At 47.4% G+C, this 24,108-nt stretch overlaps 5 protein-coding genes across 8 annotated transcripts; 2 read left to right on the forward strand and 3 right to left on the reverse strand.

Moving 5' to 3' along the window:
* Positions 1-14: 14 nt before the first annotated feature.
* Positions 15-815, reverse strand: LOC6612770. Its single transcript, XM_002037235.2, has 2 exons — positions 376-815; positions 15-315 (listed from the first exon to the last, which is right to left on the reverse strand). Exons 1-2 carry the CDS (start codon positions 590-592, stop codon positions 26-28), a joined length of 507 nt encoding a protein of 168 aa, XP_002037271.2. The 5' UTR covers positions 593-815; the 3' UTR covers positions 15-25.
* Positions 816-2,139: 1,324 nt separating this feature from the next.
* On the forward strand, positions 2,140-3,175 carry LOC6612771 (endocuticle structural glycoprotein SgAbd-9). Its single transcript, XM_002037236.2, has 3 exons — positions 2,140-2,239; positions 2,703-2,830; positions 2,888-3,175. Exons 1-3 carry the CDS (start codon positions 2,222-2,224, stop codon positions 3,111-3,113), a joined length of 372 nt encoding a protein of 123 aa, XP_002037272.1. The 5' UTR covers positions 2,140-2,221; the 3' UTR covers positions 3,114-3,175.
* Positions 3,176-4,861: 1,686 nt separating this feature from the next.
* On the forward strand, positions 4,862-9,614 carry LOC6612772. Of its 4 annotated transcripts, none has more exons than XM_032721282.1 (9): positions 4,862-5,163; positions 5,903-6,087; positions 6,148-6,356; positions 6,411-7,052; positions 7,186-7,346; positions 7,406-7,601; positions 7,662-8,668; positions 8,943-9,147; positions 9,205-9,614. In XM_032721282.1, exons 1-9 carry the CDS (start codon positions 5,049-5,051, stop codon positions 9,500-9,502), a joined length of 3,018 nt encoding a protein of 1,005 aa, XP_032577173.1. In that variant the 5' UTR covers positions 4,862-5,048; the 3' UTR covers positions 9,503-9,614. The 4 variants fall into 4 exon arrangements, with proteins under 4 accessions (XP_032577173.1, XP_032577175.1, XP_032577174.1 ...); XM_032721284.1 differs by having other exon boundaries at positions 7,189-7,346; XM_032721283.1 differs by having other exon boundaries at positions 6,414-7,052.
* A 24-nt stretch (positions 9,615-9,638) lies between these two features.
* Positions 9,639-11,176, reverse strand: LOC6612773 (cardio acceleratory peptide 2b). Its single transcript, XM_002037238.2, has 3 exons — positions 10,963-11,176; positions 10,179-10,340; positions 9,639-10,108 (listed from the first exon to the last, which is right to left on the reverse strand). The coding sequence occupies exons 1-3, from the start codon at positions 11,024-11,026 to the stop codon at positions 9,879-9,881; spliced, it is 456 nt and encodes a 151-aa protein (XP_002037274.1). The 5' UTR covers positions 11,027-11,176; the 3' UTR covers positions 9,639-9,878.
* A 103-nt stretch (positions 11,177-11,279) lies between these two features.
* LOC6612774 (transient receptor potential protein) lies at positions 11,280-17,038 on the reverse strand. Its single transcript, XM_002037239.2, has 14 exons — positions 16,700-17,038; positions 16,404-16,641; positions 16,200-16,342; positions 15,603-15,804; positions 15,332-15,508; positions 14,931-15,165; positions 14,577-14,875; positions 14,152-14,519; positions 13,732-14,089; positions 13,183-13,402; positions 12,833-12,998; positions 12,617-12,777; positions 12,404-12,555; positions 11,280-12,341 (listed from the first exon to the last, which is right to left on the reverse strand). Exons 1-14 carry the CDS (start codon positions 16,846-16,848, stop codon positions 11,364-11,366), a joined length of 3,846 nt encoding a protein of 1,281 aa, XP_002037275.1. The 5' UTR covers positions 16,849-17,038; the 3' UTR covers positions 11,280-11,363.
* Between the last annotated feature and the right edge of the window lie 7,070 nt (positions 17,039-24,108).

Consider the following 24,108-nt stretch of genomic DNA (forward strand, 5'->3'; position numbering starts at 1 on the left):
GTGTTTTGGGTGGCGCATATGTATTCTAGATCAGGCTAACTCCATCCATGCCCAATTGGATGCAGGGAAAATCGTAGCTCACGACCTGGTTAGTGGCATAGTTGGTATAAAAGGTGGGACAGGCCTTGACCGCCACCCCTGCCACCTTGATGTTTACTTTAATGCACATGTCCACGGAAACCATCGAGATGACGGGGATGCAATATGTGGGCGGCTTGGTGGTGCTGATGGCGAACGCGGCCACCGAATTTCCATCCATTGTGGCCCCCAAATTGATGGTTCCACTGGTCAAGCCAATGCCCAAAGTGAGACAGACTTGAAGGGGAATTTGAATAAGGTAAGGGTTATAGGAAAGTGTGTATCCTAGCTACATACCGATACTATTTTGGTTCAGGAGATCAACCGAAAACTTTTGGCAGCAGCTGCAGGACATCGTCAGGGAGCATTGGCATCCCTGGGTCTGTGCCGACGAGGATAAAAGTCCAGCTGCATCGACATTTTCATGACTAAGGATGCCAACAAGGATGACCAGGAATCCAAGCAGGAGGACGTGAGATTTCATTATGAAGACGCCTGTAAAACGTCTGACCATCAGTGGTTTTGGCAATCCGCTTTTGTCCAGCGACACTGGCCAATCAGTACTTTAAATATAAATTGTCCATAATTTAATTTAATATATATTTTCACAGCGTAATTAGTTTTCTGATTGGTTCATTTACTTTGTGATGTAGGAAATATCAGCGCTAGGTTCAAAAGTCGGGCAATTAAAAGCAACACCAAAAAAATAATACATTGGGGATTTTTAAGGAATTTAGTATAAATTGTTAAAATGAGAATAATAGGATAACTATTTTCATTTGAGTGGCGCCATCTATCGAAGTAATCCTCAGTAAATGTAAAAAATATGTTTACGTGATGTATAAATACATTGCGTGTCGCGTACAAGCCAGCTTTTTTCAATTGACTTAATAGATTCTTTGAATAATATTTTAAAGCTTTATCACTAAATAACATTAAATGAGTAACAAAATGTTAAACTTAAAGATTAATTCATAAAAAAAAAAATATAAGTCGACGTGATATTAACAAAAATTTTAAAGCATACTTTTTGGCGACGAGAGCCCAATTCTTTGCGTTCACACAAGCATATTTGTAACTTAAAATCAAATCAATAGCATGAAATATACATAATTAGTTTGTTTGTTTGTATTCTTTTATGTTGTGTTATGTTCTCAAAGAACTGGACTTTTATACGTTGTATTTTGAGAGTTTGTCAAGCAGATAAATTTCAATTTCAAACAAATAATTCATTAAAAAGTTCCTGCCTTATAGCAAGTATAAAAATCTGAGCAATCTCTTGGACTATTCGGCTTTTAAAGAAATTTTTATTATATTGGTGCTGTCTAGAGCGTTGAACCTCAAAATGACTTTTTAATTAATGGGTAAAACGCAATCGTTTGAGTTTGAGTTTCATTTTATTGCCATTCAGGAACACGTCAATTCAACACCAATGGCCCTGTACAGGAATCTGGATGGGATTGTTGCAAAGATGACTCAGTAATTGAACACAATGGATGGCTGATTACAACTAATTACTCATCCCAACGTACAATCATGTAAAAAACCGTGAAAACCTTTGCTAAGAAAAACCTGAATCGCTGAAAGAAAAGGCAATTGTTCAGAACGAGCATCGATGATAAACTTCACCATAGAAAGTGAAATCATGGCGACTATAAACCAAAATAAACTAGTTTGTGAGCATCAATTCAATTTTGTTTAATTTGGCATCTCGAATATATGCAAATATCGTTTTATAAATCACTGGTTTCGCTAACTTTAAGACCAAGGATAACCGCATTTTGATAACAAATCGAGAAATAGTGTTCCATCTGTTGGCACAGCAGGGAGAACCCATTGTGTGTGTGGAGCAGATGTCGCCAAGTCGATTCCTTTGCCGAAAATTCCTCGAAATCAATCATTAAATATAACATTTTTACTGTAAGGCGTTGGCGTTTCTTTCGGCATTTGACTTGCGGATCGAGAAGCGACCGGTTTTACTCTACAAGTAGTGGCTGCTACTAAGTAGAAAAATATGACTTAACCACTGTGTGTGTGCCTCGCGTCGCGAGCTTGAAAGATCTATGCAGATCCTAACTTTTATATATTAGAGGGCGCACTTCGGATGCTTTAGTATAGCTCGGTAACTCCATCGCGCATCAACATGGCCTCAGCGAAATTGGTAAGCAGCAGCTCAGGGCGGAACCCTATTCCGATTCAGATTCAGATACTGATGCTGATTCCCATCCGGATGCCTCGACCGTGTCCCAGACCTAAGACTTCGTATTGACCAGGGGGTGGCAATTAACCTGGCATGTGAAGTGTGTGCATAATCCAAATAGTGGCTGTTAATCCAATAGACGATATTGATGCAGCTGTGCTAATAGCCCGTGTTGCTGTCAAGTTACACAGATGCGGAGCAGGTCCATTTCGCAGTTTAACTTTTGGATTTTTAGTATTGGATCCATTTAATTTCTCGGCTGTGCTAAAACTAGTTTAAAATGTGCTAAGTAAAGTAAAATCGCCTGAGATATTCAGTTCATTAAAGGTCTATAAAACATAGAATTAGCATGACTTACAGTAGGAGTGTACTTATAGGATATTATGTTCCAAATATGAGACTAATCTGCATTCTTTTCCCACAGCTACTTTTCACTGCCCTGGTGGCCCTTATGGCCGCCCACAGCTCGGCGGGACTTCTGGACTACATCTTCCCCACCATTGTGTCGGAGTACTACAACCAGGCGCCGACCAAGGAGGGATACCACTTCGCGTGAGTACTTTCCGCCTGATAGACAGGGATCGGTGTTCACGTGTCATTCGATTGCAGATCGGAGGAGCCCAATGGCAGCAAGCGCGAGGAGATGGGCGTGATCATGAACCCCGGCACTCCCGACGAGCAACTGGTGGTCATGGGTATGTACTCCTCGTACGATGAAAAGACTGACACCGAGACTGTGACCATGTACACCGCCGACAAGGATGGTTACAAGGCCCGTTACCAGATCAAGAACCGGAAACTGAGCGGCACATCCCTGAAGTCCGCTGCTGGATAAGGAGCTTGTAGATAAGAGTTGTAAATAAATCAGTCAAAAATATATGCTTTCTACTGCTGAAACTGCTTAAAAGTGGGGTGACGCCGCTAAGAATTTCCATTTCCAATCCCCACTGGCCAAGACCAAGTTCAGTTGTTTCAATATCAGTGGACCGCACTCTGGATAGACGAGTTTTCTGTTGCGTAATAGTTGTGACCTTTAAAAAGACTTTACGCCCGGCAAATTAGCGCATTCTATAGTAATGATGGACCTGACACCCGAAACGAGTTTCAAGAATCTCGGAGCCATGGACAAGCCACATTCGGTGGGTTTTCGCCACTTCATGCCATCCAATCCATGTATCCACACACAAAGAAAAGTCGCATCAGGTGAAGCACACGAGTTAATAAGCGCCTACAGCTCAAAATTATGGCCAGATTTGACAGGCTAAATTCTTCTTAGCATACGTATAATCAAATTCTAATTTTAGTAATCGCCGATAAGAGCAATGGAGCTTCAAAAATTGGACTGGTTCCTGGAAGCATCTAGACCAAGAAACTTGTTTCCATGATAAATGGTTAGTCGAGGTACAAGGTAATATTTATGTATTTTTCGGGGGTTTTTTGTAAGCCTACATGGGAACCTTGTACGCTCGTGTGACGTATTTGGCTTATTGGGCAGCTACATCGACAAAGGAAACAAGTTTAGCAAAAGATGTGGGTGGGAACTTACTCAGTGCGTCTTCATAATTATTAATAATAAATCATCTATACATCGGACGAACGAAAAATGAAATACCTTCGGTAATAAAACGAAGGCTGCCCATCGTTTTCTGCAGAAGTCGCTCGGTAATCGCATTTATTACTTTGGGAAACCTTATTAAATTACTATGAAATTGCTATTCATTCATCAGTGTGTTTTTGGGTGCACGAATTACTCGATTAGTAGTACGAAGGCCACCTGCAATACTTAGCCGTCCCTTTCTTAGGTCGTCTCAAGTTAATGATTACAATGAAAATGGGAGGAAGAACAACAATAAATACACATGTATGGCACGAAATGTATGCTGCCACTTGGTTTGCCATCTCAGCAAGCTAAGAAACTTGTTTAAACCTATGGCTAATTATTGTTAATTAATCAAGCTTTTAACACTTTTTTATGCTTACAGTAAAGCTGCACTCCGAGCAATGGTATGAAGGTCTCTTGAAATTGTAATCTTAGTCGTACATATGTAAATAAACCTTAGAAATGAGCTTCAACGTAATATGTAATATTATAAAATAATAAATAATATATTGATTTATTTATATTCGTATATATTTAAATTATCATCTATAAGGTTAATAATAAAGAAACGTATATGATTGGGAAGTTCTTTTTAAGCTGCGAGTACCGTTGGACTGTTTCTACAAGACCTTCTTCGTGTAACAACCAGCTTTTGTACATAGTTAAAGGAGCTTTTGTGAATCCAAACTGAGACCATGACTGGACTTTGTACGTAGTAGCTGTGTAAAGCTGTATCTAACCCATCCACTGCTGTCCCAAAAAGTTGGGACAAAGTCGGACTTGGCGGCGAAAGCTTTCCATTGTTGTGGGAAGAGGGGTTTTTGTGGCTTGGCGCGCTTTTCCGATTTGTGCCTGTTGCCGCGGAAGTGTCGGTTGCCCCAGGTAACTGACCAGGCATAAAGCGGCCCAAACAGAGAGCGGGCTATAACAATGTCACCCGCATCCGCACCACCATGTAGCCCCGACAACGCTTGGATTACAATGGAGCGTTTAGTTCCCGGTCGACGTTCGACGGTGTCGAATCAACTTTTCCAAATAGTTCGGATATCGCCCATATAGAGTGTACTTTTCCACCATCGCACCGTTGCTGTAGCCACGTGGAAAGGGAAATGCGGCCCGAATTAGGAACACCCGAAAGTGACCAGAACGCTCATAAATAATCCAGTGAAAATGAAAGCAAATCCCGCGATTCTGCTCATTTCCTTCTCGCTTCTGGCCTTCCAATCCAATTGTGGAGCTACGCAAAAGTCGCGGCTCGGTCAGCCGCTTATACAATTGAGTCACGGTGAGTTGAGCATCCGCCGAGTGAAATTTCGATGTATATTTGACCAGAACCAGAGGTTCTGCCGCTTTTACGGTGCAAGTATTTTGACCTTTAACGCTTCCCTTGCTTCACGCACTGGCTGAAAGCCGCCAAGCCATACCACCAAAATTCATCACTGGCCGCAGCAAAAAATTTGGGACAATCAATATGGGCTAATTGCAAAACCGAAAGGCAAAGAGGACTGACCCAGGTGATTCGAGCTGCCAAATCAAGGCAGGTGTATGCCTAATTGCGGGCCCAACACGCAAGCAAATTGTCAAGTTCCTGTCTTTCGGTTTTCGGAAACGCAGGTGCTAATCGATAAGTTATGCTTTTGTTGTCCATGGGGAGGGGGTACCATCCAAATCCAATGCATATAGACGAACTTGTCGCGGGAGCATAATTTGTGCGGTGGAACTGCATTCATTGTGGGAAATATGTTGCCATTAGTGCAATTGATCAAACAAACTCGAAAGCCTGTTCCCAAAATAGGGGTAATAAAACCGAAAAACAGCACTTAATACAACTTGGAGGATGAGCAAGACACGGTAATATGTCCAACTTTAGGATAGGAACTACATATATATATTTATTTCCAATATAAGTTTAAAACCCCTCTGTAAGTTATCAAATCAGATACTGAGTGTTGTTTACTTTCTATGGAAACGGGGTGAAAGTTCAAGAAACTTGTAAGCCGAAAATAAATCCACGACATTTCCAGACAACAACGACGATGACTATCCAGAAGTTAAGGACGAAATCCACTTAGAAGACTTCTTTTGGACTGGCTCGGGGGATGGGCCACCGGATTTCCTGAAGAAGGTGCACACGGGGATTACCAAGGGCAAGGAAACAGTTTTCAAGACCGAAACGGTGGTGGCCACCATCTATGTGGATGGAAACAATGTAAGTTAAAGCTGAGAGCTAACTCCGAGCAAAGGACCTCTGTTAATGATTGACTTCCAGGAGATCGACATACCCATTTGCCTGGACTGCAAGCCAGATGATGGCGGCGGCACCTGGGACATGGGTGGACCAGGAATGCCTCCTCTGAACTACTCCGCCACGGACCGACGTTATTGGCTGCTGACGGTCATGTCGGGATTCTATACCGCCAAGGATAATCCCACGTTGGAGGAGAAGCTGGCACGGCTATATCGTCTGGCTTTTACCAGGTAAGAATAGTTTAAACAAGGTATGAAAGAAGTACTCAACATACATCTCACAAGTAGACAACAAACCCGCCACCTTGGCATTAATGGAGCTCAACAGATCGAAGGGGTAAACCTGCCGGCACCTCGAGAACGTCGAAAGTCTTTGACGCCACCGACGAGAGTGGAAACCACGACGGGATCGCCAGCGGATGATGTCGAAATACTGGACATGCAGGACGAGGACGAGCAGCACTACATAAAGAGTGTGAGGCGACTGGGCGAAGACACCGAGTGGGCCAGCCACTCGCAGGAGGAGCAGGAGCAGGAGCAGTCCGAGGAGCAGCTCCCAATGGGGGTCACACCCTCGACCAGCACGGAATCGATAGATTATGGAGCATACGTTACTCTAATCCCCTGGGAGCTCATACAGCAGAATGGAAAATCGGAAAAGTTGCGGGAAATGCACGAAACCTTGTTGACTAAGCAACCGCCGGTGCAACAACAACGGGAGCAACAACAGGGGGCGGAACCAGCCCAGACCCAACCCCAAAGCCTGCCCCATTCCCAGTCCCAGTCCCATCCACTTTATAGGGACGAGCACGTCAGAGTTGTCATACACAACCTAACGCAAATTAGCGAGGCGGATGTGCAAAAGTGGAGCACCAACACCAATGGGTTCGGTACCATGGAGGAGCACAACTACGTCAACCTCAAATTGTGAGTGCCTGCCGAATAGGTTACAATATTATAAGTTTTATTAACCCACAAAGTGCACTTACATAGACATCAATCTAAAGTTTTTAATGAATTCTTGTAATATTTGTTTTTTTATATTTATACTTTTTTTTAGCAGCAATGATCGACCGATAGCCAACCAAACGGAGCTGATTTACACGGTTCTGGTGAATGGTCGACCTGTTTTGGCCACAACAGCAGCAAAGGACATGGAACTGGTCAGTGAATCCGAAGCGGTGAATACTTTTGGACAGGCCGTATATATGAAATCTGAACGTGAGTTGATTTATCTGCAATAATTCCGATATATATTTTTTATATTTTTTTTAATATAGCCTACATCAGGGAGCCCACGGCCACAGCTTTGGCTCCTCGAAGTGGAAAAGCTGGATTCTTCAACTCGGTCAAAAACAACGTGGCCCTGGTGGTCATCAGTTCCTTGGCCATCCTGCTGCTGATGCTGCTCCTCGTGGCGGTACTACTCCTGGGACGAACCCGGTCCCGGCAAAGAGAACTTAGTGCAGTCAACAGGTATGTTCCTTTACAAAATGAAAGTATTTTTTACAAGGAATAAGTATATGTCCTTTTCAGAAACTCCTCCCGCAACGAACTGCTCTCCGATGGTCAATCAATGCGACCTACGACCAGTGAGAGAACCGAAGGAGAACCGAGTCCAGGACATTCCCAATCCCGGGAGGCAGGAGTTAGGAACTTCTCCTACGAGAGGGAGCCACGCATCAGCTTTCCAGCTCCGCCGCAGGACACGCGATCCCGGCGAGAGTCCATTTCCTCGTCGACGGACAACACTTCCGATTCCTCCGTTTACTGCCCCATCAATCCGCCGAGTGCCGATGTCCAAAGGATCCTGGACGACAAGGCTGCCCGCTTGTTTGACGCCCATAAGCGGCGCCATCAGTACGATCGAGCCGAAGGTCACGAGGAAACCGTTTACACATCCGTGGTGTCGGAGAAGAAGAGCGACAAAATGCGACACAAGTCCAGAAGACGCTACCTGAACGAGAACCGAGTGGGCTCCCTGGAAACGAGTCCGGTCCAGGGTTCTCTGGCGGGTCATTCCTCCGCTGAGGAGTCCCCCGAAGTTATGCGCCGCAGCTACGAGAACTTCCAACGAAGCGAGACCTTCAATCCGCACAACAACTACCACCGGAACAAGTTGCTGACCCAAAAAACCGGCAGAGGGGCGTCCGCCGAGGCCATCAATAGCGAGATCATCCGGAATCTGCAGCCATCTGACAAGTCGGATACGGCCAGTGTGGGATCCTTCCTGTCGATGGCTTCGGTTCGGGCCTTTCCCAAGAGTACCCTGCCGGAACCCCTGAACCGCGTACTGGATCCCGTCTTCGTCACCTACTACGACAACGTGAACGCAGTAGCGCCTCACAACTCCACAAGATCCCTGCGATCCCACAAGTCGCAGGGCAGCAAGGACACCACCATAGCCACCATCGCCAGTTTTCCCAGTCCCAAGGCACCGCCGTCGGTGAGGAATGTCCGTTCCGCTTCGCACAGCGACAATCCGGATCCGGGAGTCGTGGGTCCCGTGGTCTGGGAGCGGCACAAAAAGAAACAGACGCAGGGTGAGCCGGGCGGAGAAACCCCAAAAAGTAACAATAACGATGACGATGAGGACGATGGCGACGTTCGATTTGGGGCCAAGTCGCGTTACTAGGACAACCCGTAGTCGTTGATATAGTTATTGTTATTGCTTGCACCAATCCTGATAACCCGATAACCATAGCGTAGCTACTAACAACGTAGATACCCACCTCTCCAGTCCTCTCCATATCAGTCGACCTGGTAAAGTCATTCCCCCGCCTATCGTACTCAACTTCTCCAATCGATCTTCCCCAGAGGCCCAGTCCTATGCCGACTACAACCCCAGTCCGCTGCACAATCCGTCGGCCATTAGAAACCACTACGAGGGGCTCCTGGAGGGTGCCCTGCAGATGTACTCCAGCCAGGACGACATACCCATGCCCCTGCCCACCCAGAATTTCACCAACAATCGGAGGGCCACGAAGCGCGAGCACAGGGGCTCATCTGCGGGGTTGCCGAGGTGCGGATCTATCCTGGAAATACCTCTAACTCTCACTTAAATTCCTTGATATTCCAGCTTTCATCCTTCGGCGGAACCCAAGAGCTTAGCTGAACGTCCGGCCACCGCTCAGCCGGAGAAGACGTCCAAGTCGGCGCACTCGACGCAACCTCCGTCGCCCACTTACAGTGCCTGGGGAGGTGGGAGTATGTACAGCTCCCAGTCCACCCTGAATCGTCCCGTGAGCGCAGGACCCTTCCAGAGGATGGAGGCCAGATTGGATGCGACTGCTCCATCCGGCAGTGGAACGGGAACTGCGCCACTTATCGAGGCCATACAGTCCGAACTGCGAAAGTTCAAGCAACAGCAGGAGTAGAGGCCACAACGGATGATCTTAGCCAGGTCATGGTGGTGTATGGTGTATCATTCATGTCCGAACCAAAACTGTTTGCAATACATTTTGAATAAACTTTTCTTAATACTCCAAAGGCAACCCAGTTGTAAGGCGGTACTTGAGCAGGCTACTTTATATGATTTATTATATTTACATACTTGAAATGGCAAGAAGGACACGCAAAGACATTAATTACAAGCTCTCACCAGCCCTTATTCATAATATATATTTGACCGAAAAACATATTTGCTGTATACCCGTTACAATATTCAATTAGAAGCGTTCTCTTTGACATACAAAAGTGTCCACGACATTCAGAGTGTCAAAAGGGGGCCTTCGCCATTGGGAGTCAGTGGGTCTAGTTGAGTTCCTTCTGTCCCTTGGAGCTGTCCGTAAACGACTTGGCGTCCACACTGCGCTTTCCCAGCCGGGGACCGAACCACAATCCCGAGGAGGCGCTGGGTCCCGTGCGCTTGTCCAGCACCTGTTGCAGAGCCAGGAGGTGGGCCCACTTCCTCAGCTCGGCGTCTCCGCGGCCCACGCGTGGGAAGGCTACCAGACCACTGGCCCTCTTCTGGAAATCAGCCTCTGGAATGGCACACGCGTCCGCCGGGCGTTAGGACCAATTAGTCAACCGTATCCGGCCGCAGCGACTTACCATTGTAATCCTCCTGGGAGGCATCTCCGTAAATACCGTCAAGGACCCCGGCCTCTAATCCGTCGCGCAGACTGTTGGCCAGACTGGGATCGCTGCGCCCAACGCGCGGAAAGGCATAGAGCCCCATGTTGGCACCTCGTCGGTTCTTGTCGTGGTCCGTCTCTGAATGGAGTGTTTGGGGATTGCAATTTATTCAAAGGTTCTCATCTTTTTGTTCTTAAGTCTCCGTGGAATAAGCTATTTTCGTACCCTAACCGCCAAAGTAACTCAAGTGACTTAATGATTTTTATTAAACCTTTTTGTGATCAAAACCTTTATTAAATTTGAATTTCTTGATGACAATTGAGTTTTTTTGCCTCCTTTTTAGGGTAACACAAATATTTCTTTCTTACTTGACTCTTTTTAAGTGGCTTTTATTATTTCAGCGGTTAGATTTGAAATATATCTCCTTTTTTGGTTTAAAGAGCTTGATATAAAAAGTCACTGTGTAAGACTTAAATTGCATGCCTCTTCAAGAAGTGCTTTAATTATTAAAAGAAGTTAATAAAATAATAACAAACAACTTTTCTAAGTAGAACATTTTAATAAATAATTGGAAAGGCGTCTTTACCTTTACCTTTTTCTTTTAAAGGTGCTGCAAAATATTATTGAACATTATTAAAGAGCATTTAACTAGTTTCACTTTAAAGTTAACCAATAGATAGCTGCAGCATTTAGTCGAGAAAGACTAGTTTGATGTTAAAGATTTCCTTAAAGGGGTTTTTGTAATGTTTCTACCACTCACCAGCTGTACTGAATTCGGCGATTATGAAAATCACTAGAACTATGTGGACCAACATAGATTTCATATTTGCAAGACTTTTTAGGATGAAACACTGGCTTGGCGAATATGTTATTCTGTCTGATGTTATCCTTGGAACGGTCACTGTTTTTCTGATTCCTCTGGTCGAAGTTCACGTTCTTTTATAGGCCAGAAAAGCTGGCGGATGGATGGCAGGCAAACAAATTGCCATCGGAACAACGGGGCGGATGATGAATGTTGCTGCGATGCAAATGAGATGTTGCTAGCAACAGGTGGCCCTTAGCAACAAGTTGCGGAACTATGGTACTTGAGTTTCGTTTATTGTTGACACAAACAAAGGACTTAACTAATTAATGGCTATGCAAGTGGATTCCAGGCGCGGTTTAGAGCCAGCCGGAGATCATGCGTCCTGTGACCGTGGATTTGCCTCGTTCTCCGCCAGCTGCGGCACTGCTCTGACCCACCTTGATCGCCGGCTTAAGAGGAGCTGCTCCTGGCTTCTTGTCCTTGTCATCGGCAGGCTTCTTGTCCTTATCATCACCCGGCTTCTTGTCCATATCGTCACCCGGCTTCTTGTCCTTATCGTCACCCGGCTTCTTGTTCTTGTCATCAGCTGGCTTCTTATCATTATTGTCGGCAGGTTTCTTGTCTTTGTCGTCGCTAGGTTTCTTGTCCTTATCGTCGCCGGGTTTCTTATCCTTGTCCTTGGCATCGTCTCCTGGCTTAGAGTCTCCTGCAGCCTTTTTGGGCTCCTCCGGACCGCTCTTCTTGTCGTCCGGCTTCGAGGCCCCATTGGTTGCCTTGGTTGCTTCTGGGGCTCCAGCTGCTCCAGGTTTTAGTTTGGAGTCCGGCTTGGCATCCGAAGGAGCGGAGGGAGCTGCGCTCTTTGCTGCTCCATTTGTGGCTGCCGGCTTGCTAGCTTCGGTCTTGGAAGACTCCTCCTTTTTGGCAGCGGCCTCGGGCTTGGCGGGTTCTCCAGGCTTCGGCGCAGCAGGCTTGGTGTCTCCAGGTTTGGTTGGTGGTGCCGGAGCGTCCTTCTTTTGTGGCTCACCGGGCTTGCTGATAGTGCCAGCTGCTTGTGGCTTTGGAGCTCCCGCACCCGGATTTGGCTTCTGATCCCCGGGCTTGGGACCACCTGCTGGCGGCTTGGAGTCCTTGGGGGGCTGCTGCTTATCCTTATCATCACCTGGCTTCTTGTCATCCGTTGGATTGCCCATCGTGCCGGGCTTGCCATCGGATTTCTGATCCTTGTCACTGGCTCCGGATTTTTCATCCACATTCTTGACCGATGCTCTTAGAGCAGCTGCAGCCAGCATAGAAGCCCCTCCTCCAGTTCCACCACTAGTTATGGACTTATTGGACTGCATGTGAGATTATATATTAGCCAGGGATGTGGAATACATATATTTTGATTGAAACGTACCCCAGAGGCATCCAGTGGCTTCTTTTCGCCTTCGCCATTTGGAGCCTCATCATCGGCCAAGGAAACCTCGTCGGCAGTCATCTTCTTCCGCATGAACTTGACATAAGCCACTCTTGTTGCACGCGTCACATCACCCAAGTTGGGATTAAACTCTGGAGGAGATCAAGGGTTTTTAGAAAAATATATAAATTGGGCACATCTTTGGTAGTTTACCAATCAACTGGGTCTGGTTCATCTGGAGACCCTCATTCGCCTGCTCGATGATCTTCCTCCTCAAGCTTCGTTGGCTATGACGTTGCATGGAGGAGCGCTTGGAGCCAATGGGATCGGAGGCGAAAGTATTCTTCCTCGCAATGGCGTTCCAATCCTTGTCTCTATTGAGCATAATAACCATTACTCAAAGGGTCTTAAATATTTAACTGGACCTACCCCTTCTGGGTCTTCTTTCTGCCGATGACCTTGGCCAGCGATGAGAATATATCTCGTCCGCTCTCAGATTCGTTCATCTCCTGCTTCAGATTCTCGACGAAGCCAATCTGGAAGTCCTTAAGGATGCGACGTTCCATCACCTTGCCCTTGGTGGTTCGAGCAACTCCTTCAAAAGTAAGTTTAAGTAATAATTTTTTGTGGATTTGCTACTTAAAATTCTTTCTAGCTATGTATCTTTCTAGCACAACATATTTCAAATTATTATCGAGGGGTAAACTTTATTGAATGAATAACTATTATCTTAAAACATGTGGGAGTTGCCAATTTGGATGTGGGTAGGCTTCCCTTACCCTGCGACTTCTTCTCAATGTCGGGTACATCCCAGCTATTGTTGGTGAAAATCTCCAGCAACTCGAACCGCAAGGAGCTGATGTCCTGGCGCACCTCAATGATATCATCCTCGGTAATGCCGTAATCGTCCCGCCGCCTCTGCTCCGCCGTAATGTACCTCCTGACCAGCAGCTTCATCACTTTGTCATGCAGCGTCTGTGCCCGTTCCATGGACTTTCGCTGGGAGTTGGAACAGAGAGCATTAAGGGGTGGAAGGACACAGAAAGGATATATTAGACGTCACTTTGACTCACAGATAGCTCTGCATGGGCTTGATTGAAAATGATTTCGCTTAAGATTTGTATTGATTGTGAGCCACCTCTCACTGTGATTCATTGGTGATTCAACTTGAAAAAATTGAACTTTCGAAATGTTACTTACATTTAAAAGTAATATGATTTGAAATATCATTTTAATGTAGAGTGGACTGAATTTAATATATCTTAATATAGGTGTGGCTTTGTATAACACTTAAACTAACGTATTAAATTTCTCTTAGTGTATCTTACCATGAAGCTCTTGGTTCGTGACGGTCGCTTTCGGCCCAGCGTCTTCCTCAACATCTTCATGTTGGGACAGAGGTTGAAGGGCGGTGGAATGGTGCCGCCATCCTCGAAGTAGCTCATCCACAGCTGGGATCGGGCGAACTTCCACTCGGTGTCGGCTCGCTCCGAGATGATTTGGTAGGAGTTGGACATCATGGCAATCAGCATGTTGAGGAGCACAATGATGTTGATAACCGAATAGGAGCCAAACATCAGCAGTGCCCAGAAGCGAGTGAAGCTCTTGATTCCCGCCAGATCGAAGGAGACCAGGTCGACCAGGCCAAAGGAGGCCCAGAAGAGCGATTGTGATGTTTCGAATAAGCTAAAGTAAATTGAAATGGGTTGCCAATATGATCATAGTACATAGAAATAAATGTAATATACTTGGAAAATCTTCGCCAGATGGTACAAGCCTTCTCCTGGTCATCAAAGTCAGCCACATCGGGATGCAGGTGATAGCACTTGTTCTTCTCCAGCTCAGCGTAGTACCATAGCAACTGGTTGAGACCACATCCGAAGGCAAACAACACCAGTGTGTATATGAAGAAGAACTTGATGATGTCGATTATCATGCGACCGAGTGAAACTTGCAAGGGTCCCAGGTGGGGATTAATGGAGAAGATGTGGACGAGCTTCAGATAGGAGAAGACCATTCCGGCAGCAAAGGCACCCTCTGATAGAAGCATTGGATCGAACGGATGCCAGTGCTCCCTCGGGAAGTAAGGATCTATACCCCGGAACCAGAGATCGCGCTGAAATCCATTACTTTCAGTTACTCCAATTGATTCATTTGATTCATATAGACTCACATGGACGATTACCCAAGCGGTGGCTCTACAAAGAATCCACGTCACATAGAACATGTTCGATATGTAGTCCACTATGTTCCAAAGATCCATGATGTACTCAAACAAGCCGTCCGAGTATAAAGATTTCAGTTCCTCAAATATCAGAGCCATTATGTAGGTAATGATTGCCAGTTCTATGGGACCCGGTAGGGAACCTCTCTCGTGTTTGCGCCAATCCTCCAGCATGGTCAGCATCCAGGGAAAGGCGAGGAGTTCAAAGGTGATTTGCACCACCCTCAGGGACGCAGCACCCAGGAGCACTGTGAATGGGCGCATATTTAGATGGATGGAGTATTAAGCACCCGCTTTACCCACTCAGAAAGAACATGTAGGAGCAGGAGTGCGTGATGAACTTGACAAAGGGCTTGCGCATGAACTTGGCCCCCTCGGAATCCGGGGCCAGGATGTACTTCAAGCTGTAGATGGGGAAGCTGCATCCCAGCTTCACGACGTCCATTAGCTGCTGGGAGGCCTGCTTGCGCCGGAATCCCGGCAGACCGTCGTACCAAATCGCGGCCAACAATTGTTGGACGTTTGGATGTGCCACAAACTAGGAGGGGGAGTACAATTTTTAAATTCAAGCAGGGAGGTAAGATCAGTTTGTTTCTGTGTATAAAGCTATTAAATCCCAGTTAGTCTAGGTTAGGCATGGGTATCTAGCTATAACCCTGTAACCTTTACAGTTCCTTATTATGCAAGGATTAGTCCGAACCCACCGTCTTCTGCTTATAGCGAATGGCCAGCTTCAGTCGTTCCAGGGTTTGCCGCTGGCCAAGGCACCAGATGTCGTGGGATGGCTCGTGGTTGAAGTTGAGCATCACCTCGAGCTCCATGGATGTGCGTGCGTGGTCCAGGAGCGAGGTCCCGAAGTCCTGCACCATCTGACGCATCTCCTGTTGGGCAAACACAAACAAAGGCTCGCATTCGCATTCGCATGGACTCTAGTGGCACACTGGCCACCGCTTACATTGCACACTACTACCGTACCGTGTATTCGGCACGAAACTCCGATTCCATCGCCTGCAGGCGCTTGAGTTCCCAGGACAACTGGAAGGCGGTCAGTACAGGGTCCCGGGAGCTGAGCGCTATCAGCGAGCTGGCGGACAGGGCGCGGTATGCGTTGATCCTCGACTGCGAGTGGCGCAGGGAGTCCGTCGTCTGGGAGGTTACACACTCATCGCAACCGCACCTAGGAGCAATTGAGATTAAGCGATGTTATATACCTTGTAACTGAGCCAAGGAGTTCTATATTAATAAATTTATTATATTTATATTAATCAGTCTGAAAGTAGCACAAAGGACTTCCTCTCCTAGCAAGGACATTTATGAAGCTGTAAAAGGATTCAGGTAATTGACCCCATTTAAGGACATTCAAGGACCTTCTCTTCCCACACACAACATCACACCCTGTTTAAATGTTTCACCCTAATTTACCCGCAATTATCTAAAATTAGAGGCACACAACGATGTGCTACATAAGTGTGTTGCCAAATGGACAAACAATGGAACGTGCCGCTCGAAGGACGAGGAAGCTCAGTACATAGCCACATCACCGAACAGCTGCATCTCTACACCACCACTTACTTGACGTCGTGCGGCATGGGCAGCGTTGCCCCGCGATCCAGGAGGATTTTGAGTATCTCGTAGTTATTGCGGTGGGCAGCCAGGATAAGAGGCGTGATGTCCACGGTGAAGGTGGACTTGGAGCGGTCCACCGCCTCCCAGCTCTGCCAAAGGAGGGGAAAAGAGTAAGAGTGGCGGCGTATCCTGCGGCAGGATGTAACCTACGTAGGGCTGGCCCTCCTTGTGGTTGGTCTCCTCCCACTGCAGCAGCTCCTCCACGGCCTCCACATACTCCTCCGAGATGGCGTGCAGCAGGGCGTCGCCCACCTCGATGTTATGCTCCAGCAGGATCACCATCAGGTCGAAGTTCTCGTTCTCGATGGCCGAAATGAGGGCGGAGCGGTTCATGGGGTCCGTGCAGTTAATGTTGAATTTGTCCGTGCTCTGGTACTCCTCGAGGATCCTTCAAGGACGAAATCATATTAGCCGAGTTACTCGAAGCTATTATGAGGAGGCCTCACTTCTTGACACCTGGCAAGTCACCCCGCTCGCAGGACAATATGAAATTCTTCTCCACATCGCTGAGGATGTACTCCTCGGCCATCATCAGATCGTAATCCAGGCGAGAGCCCAACGCCTTCTCGGCATCGGATTCCGTATTGCTGCCCATATCTGCACTGATTTACTGGTCTATGCGAACGCGATAATCAGGATCGGATCACTCGGTCACTTCACATCTCACAAACACTGTGGGCATCTATCCCTGCTCCTCGGGGAGCCTTGGCGTAATCCTTTCGCGCACTGTATCCTTTAGTGTTCCATCGTGGCGATGTTCCGCCTCCAATTAGCCGCGTTGCACTGCTGAAAAGTGGCAGCTACGGGTCGCTATATTCCACTAATTACATTAGTGCCCAATGTGGCTAAAACTCGGTCAATGTGTGGGCGGGCGGACCCCAAGTCAATGGGCCCATTTGACCGCACTTCGGTAGTTGTGGGGCTGCAATTGGAGGCAGCAACCGATTTCAGCGATTTCAGCTCAGAAATGTATCGTCCATTTGTGGTTGCAGGGCACGTGATGAGCGACTTTCGATTTTCGAAGCCCCAGCAACGGAATCGCACCACTTTGATGTCTGAAAATCCATACTGCCCAGTGGGTTTATATGTAAGTGAAGTGCAAAAGGTGCTTAATGTACATATTTGGATGAAATGATACATACAGTTTAGGTATCAAATTAAGACACCTATTTAATACAGATCACTTTGCATACTTTTTGACACCTATTCAAGCCAAAAGTCAAAGCTACTTAATATTCAAAAAGAAGCAGGAGGGTGTTAATTTGCGTGTAAATAGGGATTCATGGACTTGTGATCATATCCTAGAACGATTCACCGAGAAAAGCTATTCAAAATCTGGCTGTTCTAAGTAAATAGCCCTCAAAAATAGGAGAAAAGGCAAGCTTTTAAGCTTTTGGGTAACCAACAGAGGCAGGAAACACATCACACCTGCAGTTTACAGTCGAGTATCTACGGATTTGAAATGTTTTCGAATGCCTTTTGGGCACTGGGTCAGTGATTCTGACTGTGTGATTGATGAATATTGATTAATCTGAACGGGGGGACATCTAAGACCCCGTGGAATCCCAACGCGTCCTTGGCAGCCGAGCGTCTTGAGCCTTGAATGTTGCCTACTTCAGGGCGCTCGCAGGGCTTTTGTATGTCAATGCACTTGGAACTAAATGCCAGCTCCTGGCCAAAGGCGGAGCAAAGGAAATGGAACAAGCCCACTTCCACGGAGCAGTCCTTTGAGATGGATGTGTGTTCGAAAGGTGGGGTTCAATGGAGCTCCGGGCGGAATGGCATCGTACGTGTTCAAGTCGTACGGGGTTTTTAGCGGGGCCAATGCACTCCACACTCCACTCGCATGGCTTCCAAGGGAAGAGGAAGTGGTGGTGGTGGCCCAAGGAATTTCAAAATTAAAGTCAAGCTGCCGAGAGGAACTCATTAAGTGCGAATTAATTAGAGGCCATAGCTGAAAATACCTGGATGGCATTCTCGTAATTATATAAAGGTACTCCTCATTGCACAAATGTGGCTAAATGCACATTCTTTTAATAAGTTCCCATAAGCTAGATGCTATCTTGAGTGTGTACATGATTTTCTGCAGTGTACAACTGGGTTGCACTCAATGATTCATTGGCCTCCAACAGAACTCCTGCCTTATTTAGCTTTTAAGGACCCTTGTGAGTTATGTGCTCAGTTTTCCACGAGAAAAGCGAAAGAGCTCATTTTCCCTGGGTTTGCGTAGCAGGTTGCACTTTCACTGTCTCCCCAACGGAAACCGTCAAGATTGCGGAATGAAATCCATTTTATGGCCATCAGTATTAAAATTATATCTCTCAGCCGTCAACATGATCGTAAAAATCAATAGTATCAATGCTGATTTGCTTTATGGCACCGATAAGATAATTATTTGTTTAAGCAAATTGAATGTACCCCCACGTAGAAAATGATTTTATGAATTGCAGCCTGTTGAGCTATTGAGCTTTTTCAATAGCTGTTGAGAATAATAAAAAACCGAAAAAGTTTGTTTTTACTACGACAGTTTTATTTTGCGAAATAGCGATAGCGACAATAAGTAAGTAACTCTTTTCCGAAGCACGACGAATTTGCAACTGGCGGGCAGGCAGCCGAAATGCAGCGCCCAAGCTTAGCGTAGGTAGCTAACAACAACAAAGGAATGAGCGCCGCACAGATAAATGCGTGCGAGAGCAGCGGTTTGCACTATGGGCATGCTACTGCTAATTTGGCTTAAATATTAACAAGTTTGACATTAGTCTACTGCCCAATTTTGGCGGCTGCATGACCCAACATCCTCCCCCCGTTGGAAGCTTGTGTTCCAACAGAGTCCTCAAGGGGAAGCAGACACAGCTTGTTCACTGCCCGTCTTATTACTCCAGACGCGGTCCTCAATTCTGCAACTCGAGCGACGCCGTCTCTGCCAGGAATTAACTGCATGACTCTCGCCAAAGGCCATCTCATTGGGGGTAGATTCTCGTCCTTAACAAGAACGACGTTGTCCACGGCTACGCCAGGCTTTGGGGTGCGCCACTTGGAACGCTGCTGGAGCAACGTCAAGTACTCTTCCTTCCATCGCGACCAAAATATTTGCTGAAGAAAGGAGATGCGCTGCCAAGAGTCAAGCCGATTATAGTTTAGGCCCGTTATATCTGGCTCGTCAAACGATGAAGGCGGACCACCATTGAGAAAATGCGCCGGAGTGAGGACATCTAGATCGGCAGGGTTCTCTGAAATGGGAACTAAAGGTCTGGAGTTAATAACTGCCGAGATGTGGCACACCAGCGTCCTCAGCTCGTCGAAGGTCAGAGCCGCCGTACCCACAGCGCGGTAGAAATGATGTTTGGCCGTTTTCACCGCTGCCTCCCAAAGTCCACCGAAATGGGGCGACCGTGGAGGGATGAACCGCCAGTCAATCGTCTCCGAAAGGCAAAAATTCTGAACGGAGCCTTGATGCTCGCTGCTGAGAAATAACCTTCGAAGCTCCAGAAGTTCATTTTTGGCGCCGACAAAGTTGGTGGCGTTGTCTGACCAAATTTGCTTCGGCTTCCGCCGGGTGCATATGAACCTCTTGAGTCCGCACAGAAACGCAGCTGTCGAGAGATCCTTGATCAGCTCCAGGTGCACTGCCTTGGTTGCAAAGCATATAAACACGCAGACGTAGCATTTAACAGCGGGCTTGTTGCGACTATCCGACTTGTGAAAGAAGGGTCCACAGAAGTCTATACCAGTCACCTCAAAAGCATGAGATCCTTCCAAGCGCTCCTTGGGAAGGTCCGCCATTATGTGCTCTATCAGCCGCGGCTTACTCCGGAAACATCTGATGCACCTGTTCACGGCCTTGGTAACCGTCTTCCTCCCCCCAATAGGCCAATATTGGGATCGAATTGCACCCAGAAGAGCCCGAGGTCCGGCATGAAGATTGCTTTCATGGTATGCGAGATAATTGCTAGAGTCACCGGATGGGACCTTGGAAGGATTTTCGGGTGGCGGCCATCAAAGTCCAACGACGAATTCCGAAGGCGACCGCCTACTCTAAGAAGTCCAAATTGATCCAGGAACGGCGAGAGCGATGATATGGGACTAGACGAGGAAACTCTTCCCAGCGTTTTTAGGGACAGCAGGTCCTCCCATAAATTCGCGCGCTGCACCAACCGCAGCATCATATGAGTACCCTCTTGAAGGTGTGCGACGGTGAGCCCAGGATGACGAATTCCATTACAAAATTTGTAAATGTATGCAAATACTCGTTGCAGTGAGGGGAAAGAATTTGCGAATTTGGAGCTAGCAATTACATCCACGTACGGCGACTTTACGATGAACACACTTCGACGAAGCTCAAGCACCGGTTTGTCAGGACAAACAGCTGTTGGCCAATCTCTTTCAGGCTCCGTAAGATAGGCGGGTCCATGCGACCAGAGTGACGATTCGCTAAGCTCAGACGGCAGGGATCCTCTGGATAAGATGTCAGCCGGATTTAACGCTGTTGGAACATACCGCCAAGCCGTGACATCTGTCAGCTCCTGAATGGCAGCAACCCTATTTGCCACAAATATGTTGAACCTGGCGGGCTCATCTCGGATCCAGGAAAGTGCCACCGTTGAGTCGCACCAACAATAGTAGCGTCCTTTAAATACTTTCAAGCCAACTATTTCCCTCATGATTTTAGCCAGAAGATCCGCACCACAAAGCTCCAGCTTTGGTACTGTTATGGTCTTCAACGGAGCTATGCGCGACTTCGAACAAAGCAAATGGCTAAAACTTTGATTCCCTTTAGAAACCACATAAACGCAGGCTCCATAGGCATCAATGCTTGCATCACAAAACCCATGCACCTCAAGATCAGACTCTGCGCTAAACACAAACCGAGGGAAACTAACATGACTTATTATTTCAAAACTGCGACATATATCAAGCCATTTCGTGTTATGAGTTTCCGGGAGGCTTTCATCCCAGGACAGCTTTTCCTTGCAGAGCTGCTGCAAAAAGATTTTACACCTTGTAATTACCGGACCGACCAGGCCGAGAGGATCGTAAAATTTAGCGATCGCAGACAAAACAGAGCGCCTGCAGGGTCTCAGTGGCGACTGAAAGGCAGAGAACGAAAACAATAGCTGGTCGGAGGCGGGATCCCAAGCGAGACCTAAAGTTTTGGTGAAATCGCTACCATCTTCAAACTTCATGAATGACTCCTTGTCTTCGGCGGGCACACCCTCCAGCACAAGCGGAATGTTAGAGCACCATTTCCTTAGCTTGAGCTTGCCCTTCGCAAGAATGCCAGTCGTCTGTTGCATTATGCTGATAGCATCCTTTACCGTGCCTGAGCCGGAGATAAGATCATCCACGTAGAAATCACGCCGAAGGATTTCTGATCCAATGGGAAACGATGCCTGCTCATCGATTGACAACTGCTGCATAGCCCTTACGGACAAGAAGGAGGCTGGTTTGGTGCCGTAGGTAACTGTATCGAGTTTGTATACTTGAAGGTCATCGATCGGGGAGTCCCTCCATACAATGCACTGCAAATAGCTATCTTCTTGCGCGACCTTTACACATCGGTACATTTTACATATGTCTCCTGTAACGGCAACTGGGTGTGAGCGAAATCGAATCAGGATGTGAAATAGCTTGGGCTGGATGACCGGGCCAGCCATTAACACATCGTTAAGCGAGTAACCAGTGGAAGTGGCAGCTGATCCGTCAAAGACAACGCGAAGCTTGGTGGTAGTGCTATCCTCCTTCATGACGCAATGATGTGGCAAAAAATATCGGCACGAGCTGACCTCGGAGGCGGGCACAGGCGACATATGTCCCAGATCACGATACTCCTTCATGAACGCCGCATATTTAACCCTCAAGCCAGGGTGCTTTGTAAGCTTCCTTTCCAGCGACAAGAATCTCCGCAAAGCCTGAGGATAGGAATCTCCTAAAGAGTCCAAATGGAGTTTTAGCGGCAACCGTACCGAGTAATCGCCAGCTGGCAGTCGGGTGTAATTTTTAACAAAGTGGGCCTCGCAATCTAGGTCCTCCTTAGTGGCTTGAACTATTGGGCCGGGACAATTTTCTACATCCCAAAAGCGCTGCAGAAGTGAATCAAGTTCAACATCAATCCTGCTTTCCTTGCTGGCTGAAGAAGGAACGCGTGAAGCTATTAAGACGCTACCGCAAGGGCGCGCGCAGCCTCCAGACACGACCCAGCCCAGACGAGTTTTTTGAAGCAGGGGCAGTCCTGGCAACAACTTTATCTGGCCTACGCACAGCAGCTCATAAAACAGGCTAGCTCCTATTAACAGGTCAACACGTTGAGCTTTATAAAAATCCGGGTCGGCGAGCTGCAGGTTTTCTGGAATCTTCCAGTCCCCAATGTCCACATTAAAACTTGGCTGGCGATCCGTGATATTGGGAGCGATAACTGCTGTTATGCTTGTTGAGAAATCCGAAGCGACAGACCGAATCGCAATTCCTACCGAGAATCCATCAGTCGCGAAATTGGAATCCCCGATTCCAGTGACGGAGCCGGACGACCTCGACCTTTTGAGTTGCAGTTGATTTGCAAACCGAGAGGTGACCAAGTGCAGTTGAGAGCCAGAATCTAACAAGGCCCTGCAGGGAACGAACAGTCCCGACCGATTCTGCACTAGAACGGTTGCAGTGGCTAGCAGCACAAGGTCACTACCGAGATCCTGGGCAATTAGAGTAGAAGAAGTCGAAAGCGGGGCAGAAGTCTCAGTGTGGGAGCTTGAAGACACCGGAACATGTGGCTGCGAGGAAGGCGGATCATCCAGATGGAGCAGCGTATGATGCCTGATTCCACAGGTGCGGCAGCGGCTCGAGCTGCATTGCCGTAGCTGATGACCTGTCCTTAGGCAATTTAGGCAAAGTGCTAGTCTCTTTGCCTCGCGCAGCCGATCTACTGGCGCTAAGTCTCTAAATTGCGAGCAATAATATATGGCATGCTCTGCACTATGGCAAAGCATGCAACCAAGAGAATTTTGGGTGGTAGCAACTAGCGTCGAGCGATTTCTGGCCACCTGAACGCCTGGCGCATAGGTTGCCATGGCGCAATCCACGGCCTCCAAAGTCCTACATCGCTGCTCCAGGAATGCAGCCATCGATTCCCACGACGGAATAAGGTTGGCAAAGACCGGATCCTCCAGGCGCTCCTCCCACTTAGCTTGGCTCGCCGCATCCAGCTTTTGCAGCAGCACTTGCACTATGATGCAGCCAGCGATTTGCTCAGTGGTGCCCAAACCCTTCAACGCACGAATGTGAGCGTTAAACTTGTCCGACAATTCCCGAAGCGATGCCACTGACCCATTCCGTACTACCTTTAAGCCCAGAATCTCGGTAATGTGCGCCTGAAAAACGAGACGCCGGTTATCAAACCTTTTTTGAAGCAACTCTAAAGCCGCTTCGTAATTGCTGTTTGAAATCTCCAATGATCGGATAGTTTCCAGCGCTGAATCCCTCAAACATGACCGCAGATGTTGAAATTTCTCAATGTTGGAGAGGTCCGGATGGCTGTCGATTATGCTCGTGAACACGGAATAAAAATCCGCCCAGTTTGCGTAGCCTCCGCCAAACGTTGGCAGCTGCACAGGAGGCAACGGCATCGGCCTCGGCCGCGGCTGCGTTTGAGGACCACTACACTGGTGGGGCACAACACCTTCCGCAAGCGTTTAGTGCGGCGCGAAATGCACATTGCGTTTGGCTATTTCCGCGCGCACACTAGCCTTGAATTCAACGATGAATTCATCGAAAGACTCGCTCATTTCACTGCCAATTTCGTCGAAGTCCAATTCCTCCAGTTCTGTATGCAGAACATTGAAGGCACTTTGCAGCTCATCAATATGCT

Source organism: Drosophila sechellia, chromosome 3R, assembly GCF_004382195.2.
Source record: "Drosophila sechellia strain sech25 chromosome 3R, ASM438219v1, whole genome shotgun sequence".
Lineage (NCBI taxonomy): Eukaryota > Metazoa > Arthropoda > Insecta > Diptera > Drosophilidae > Drosophila > Drosophila sechellia.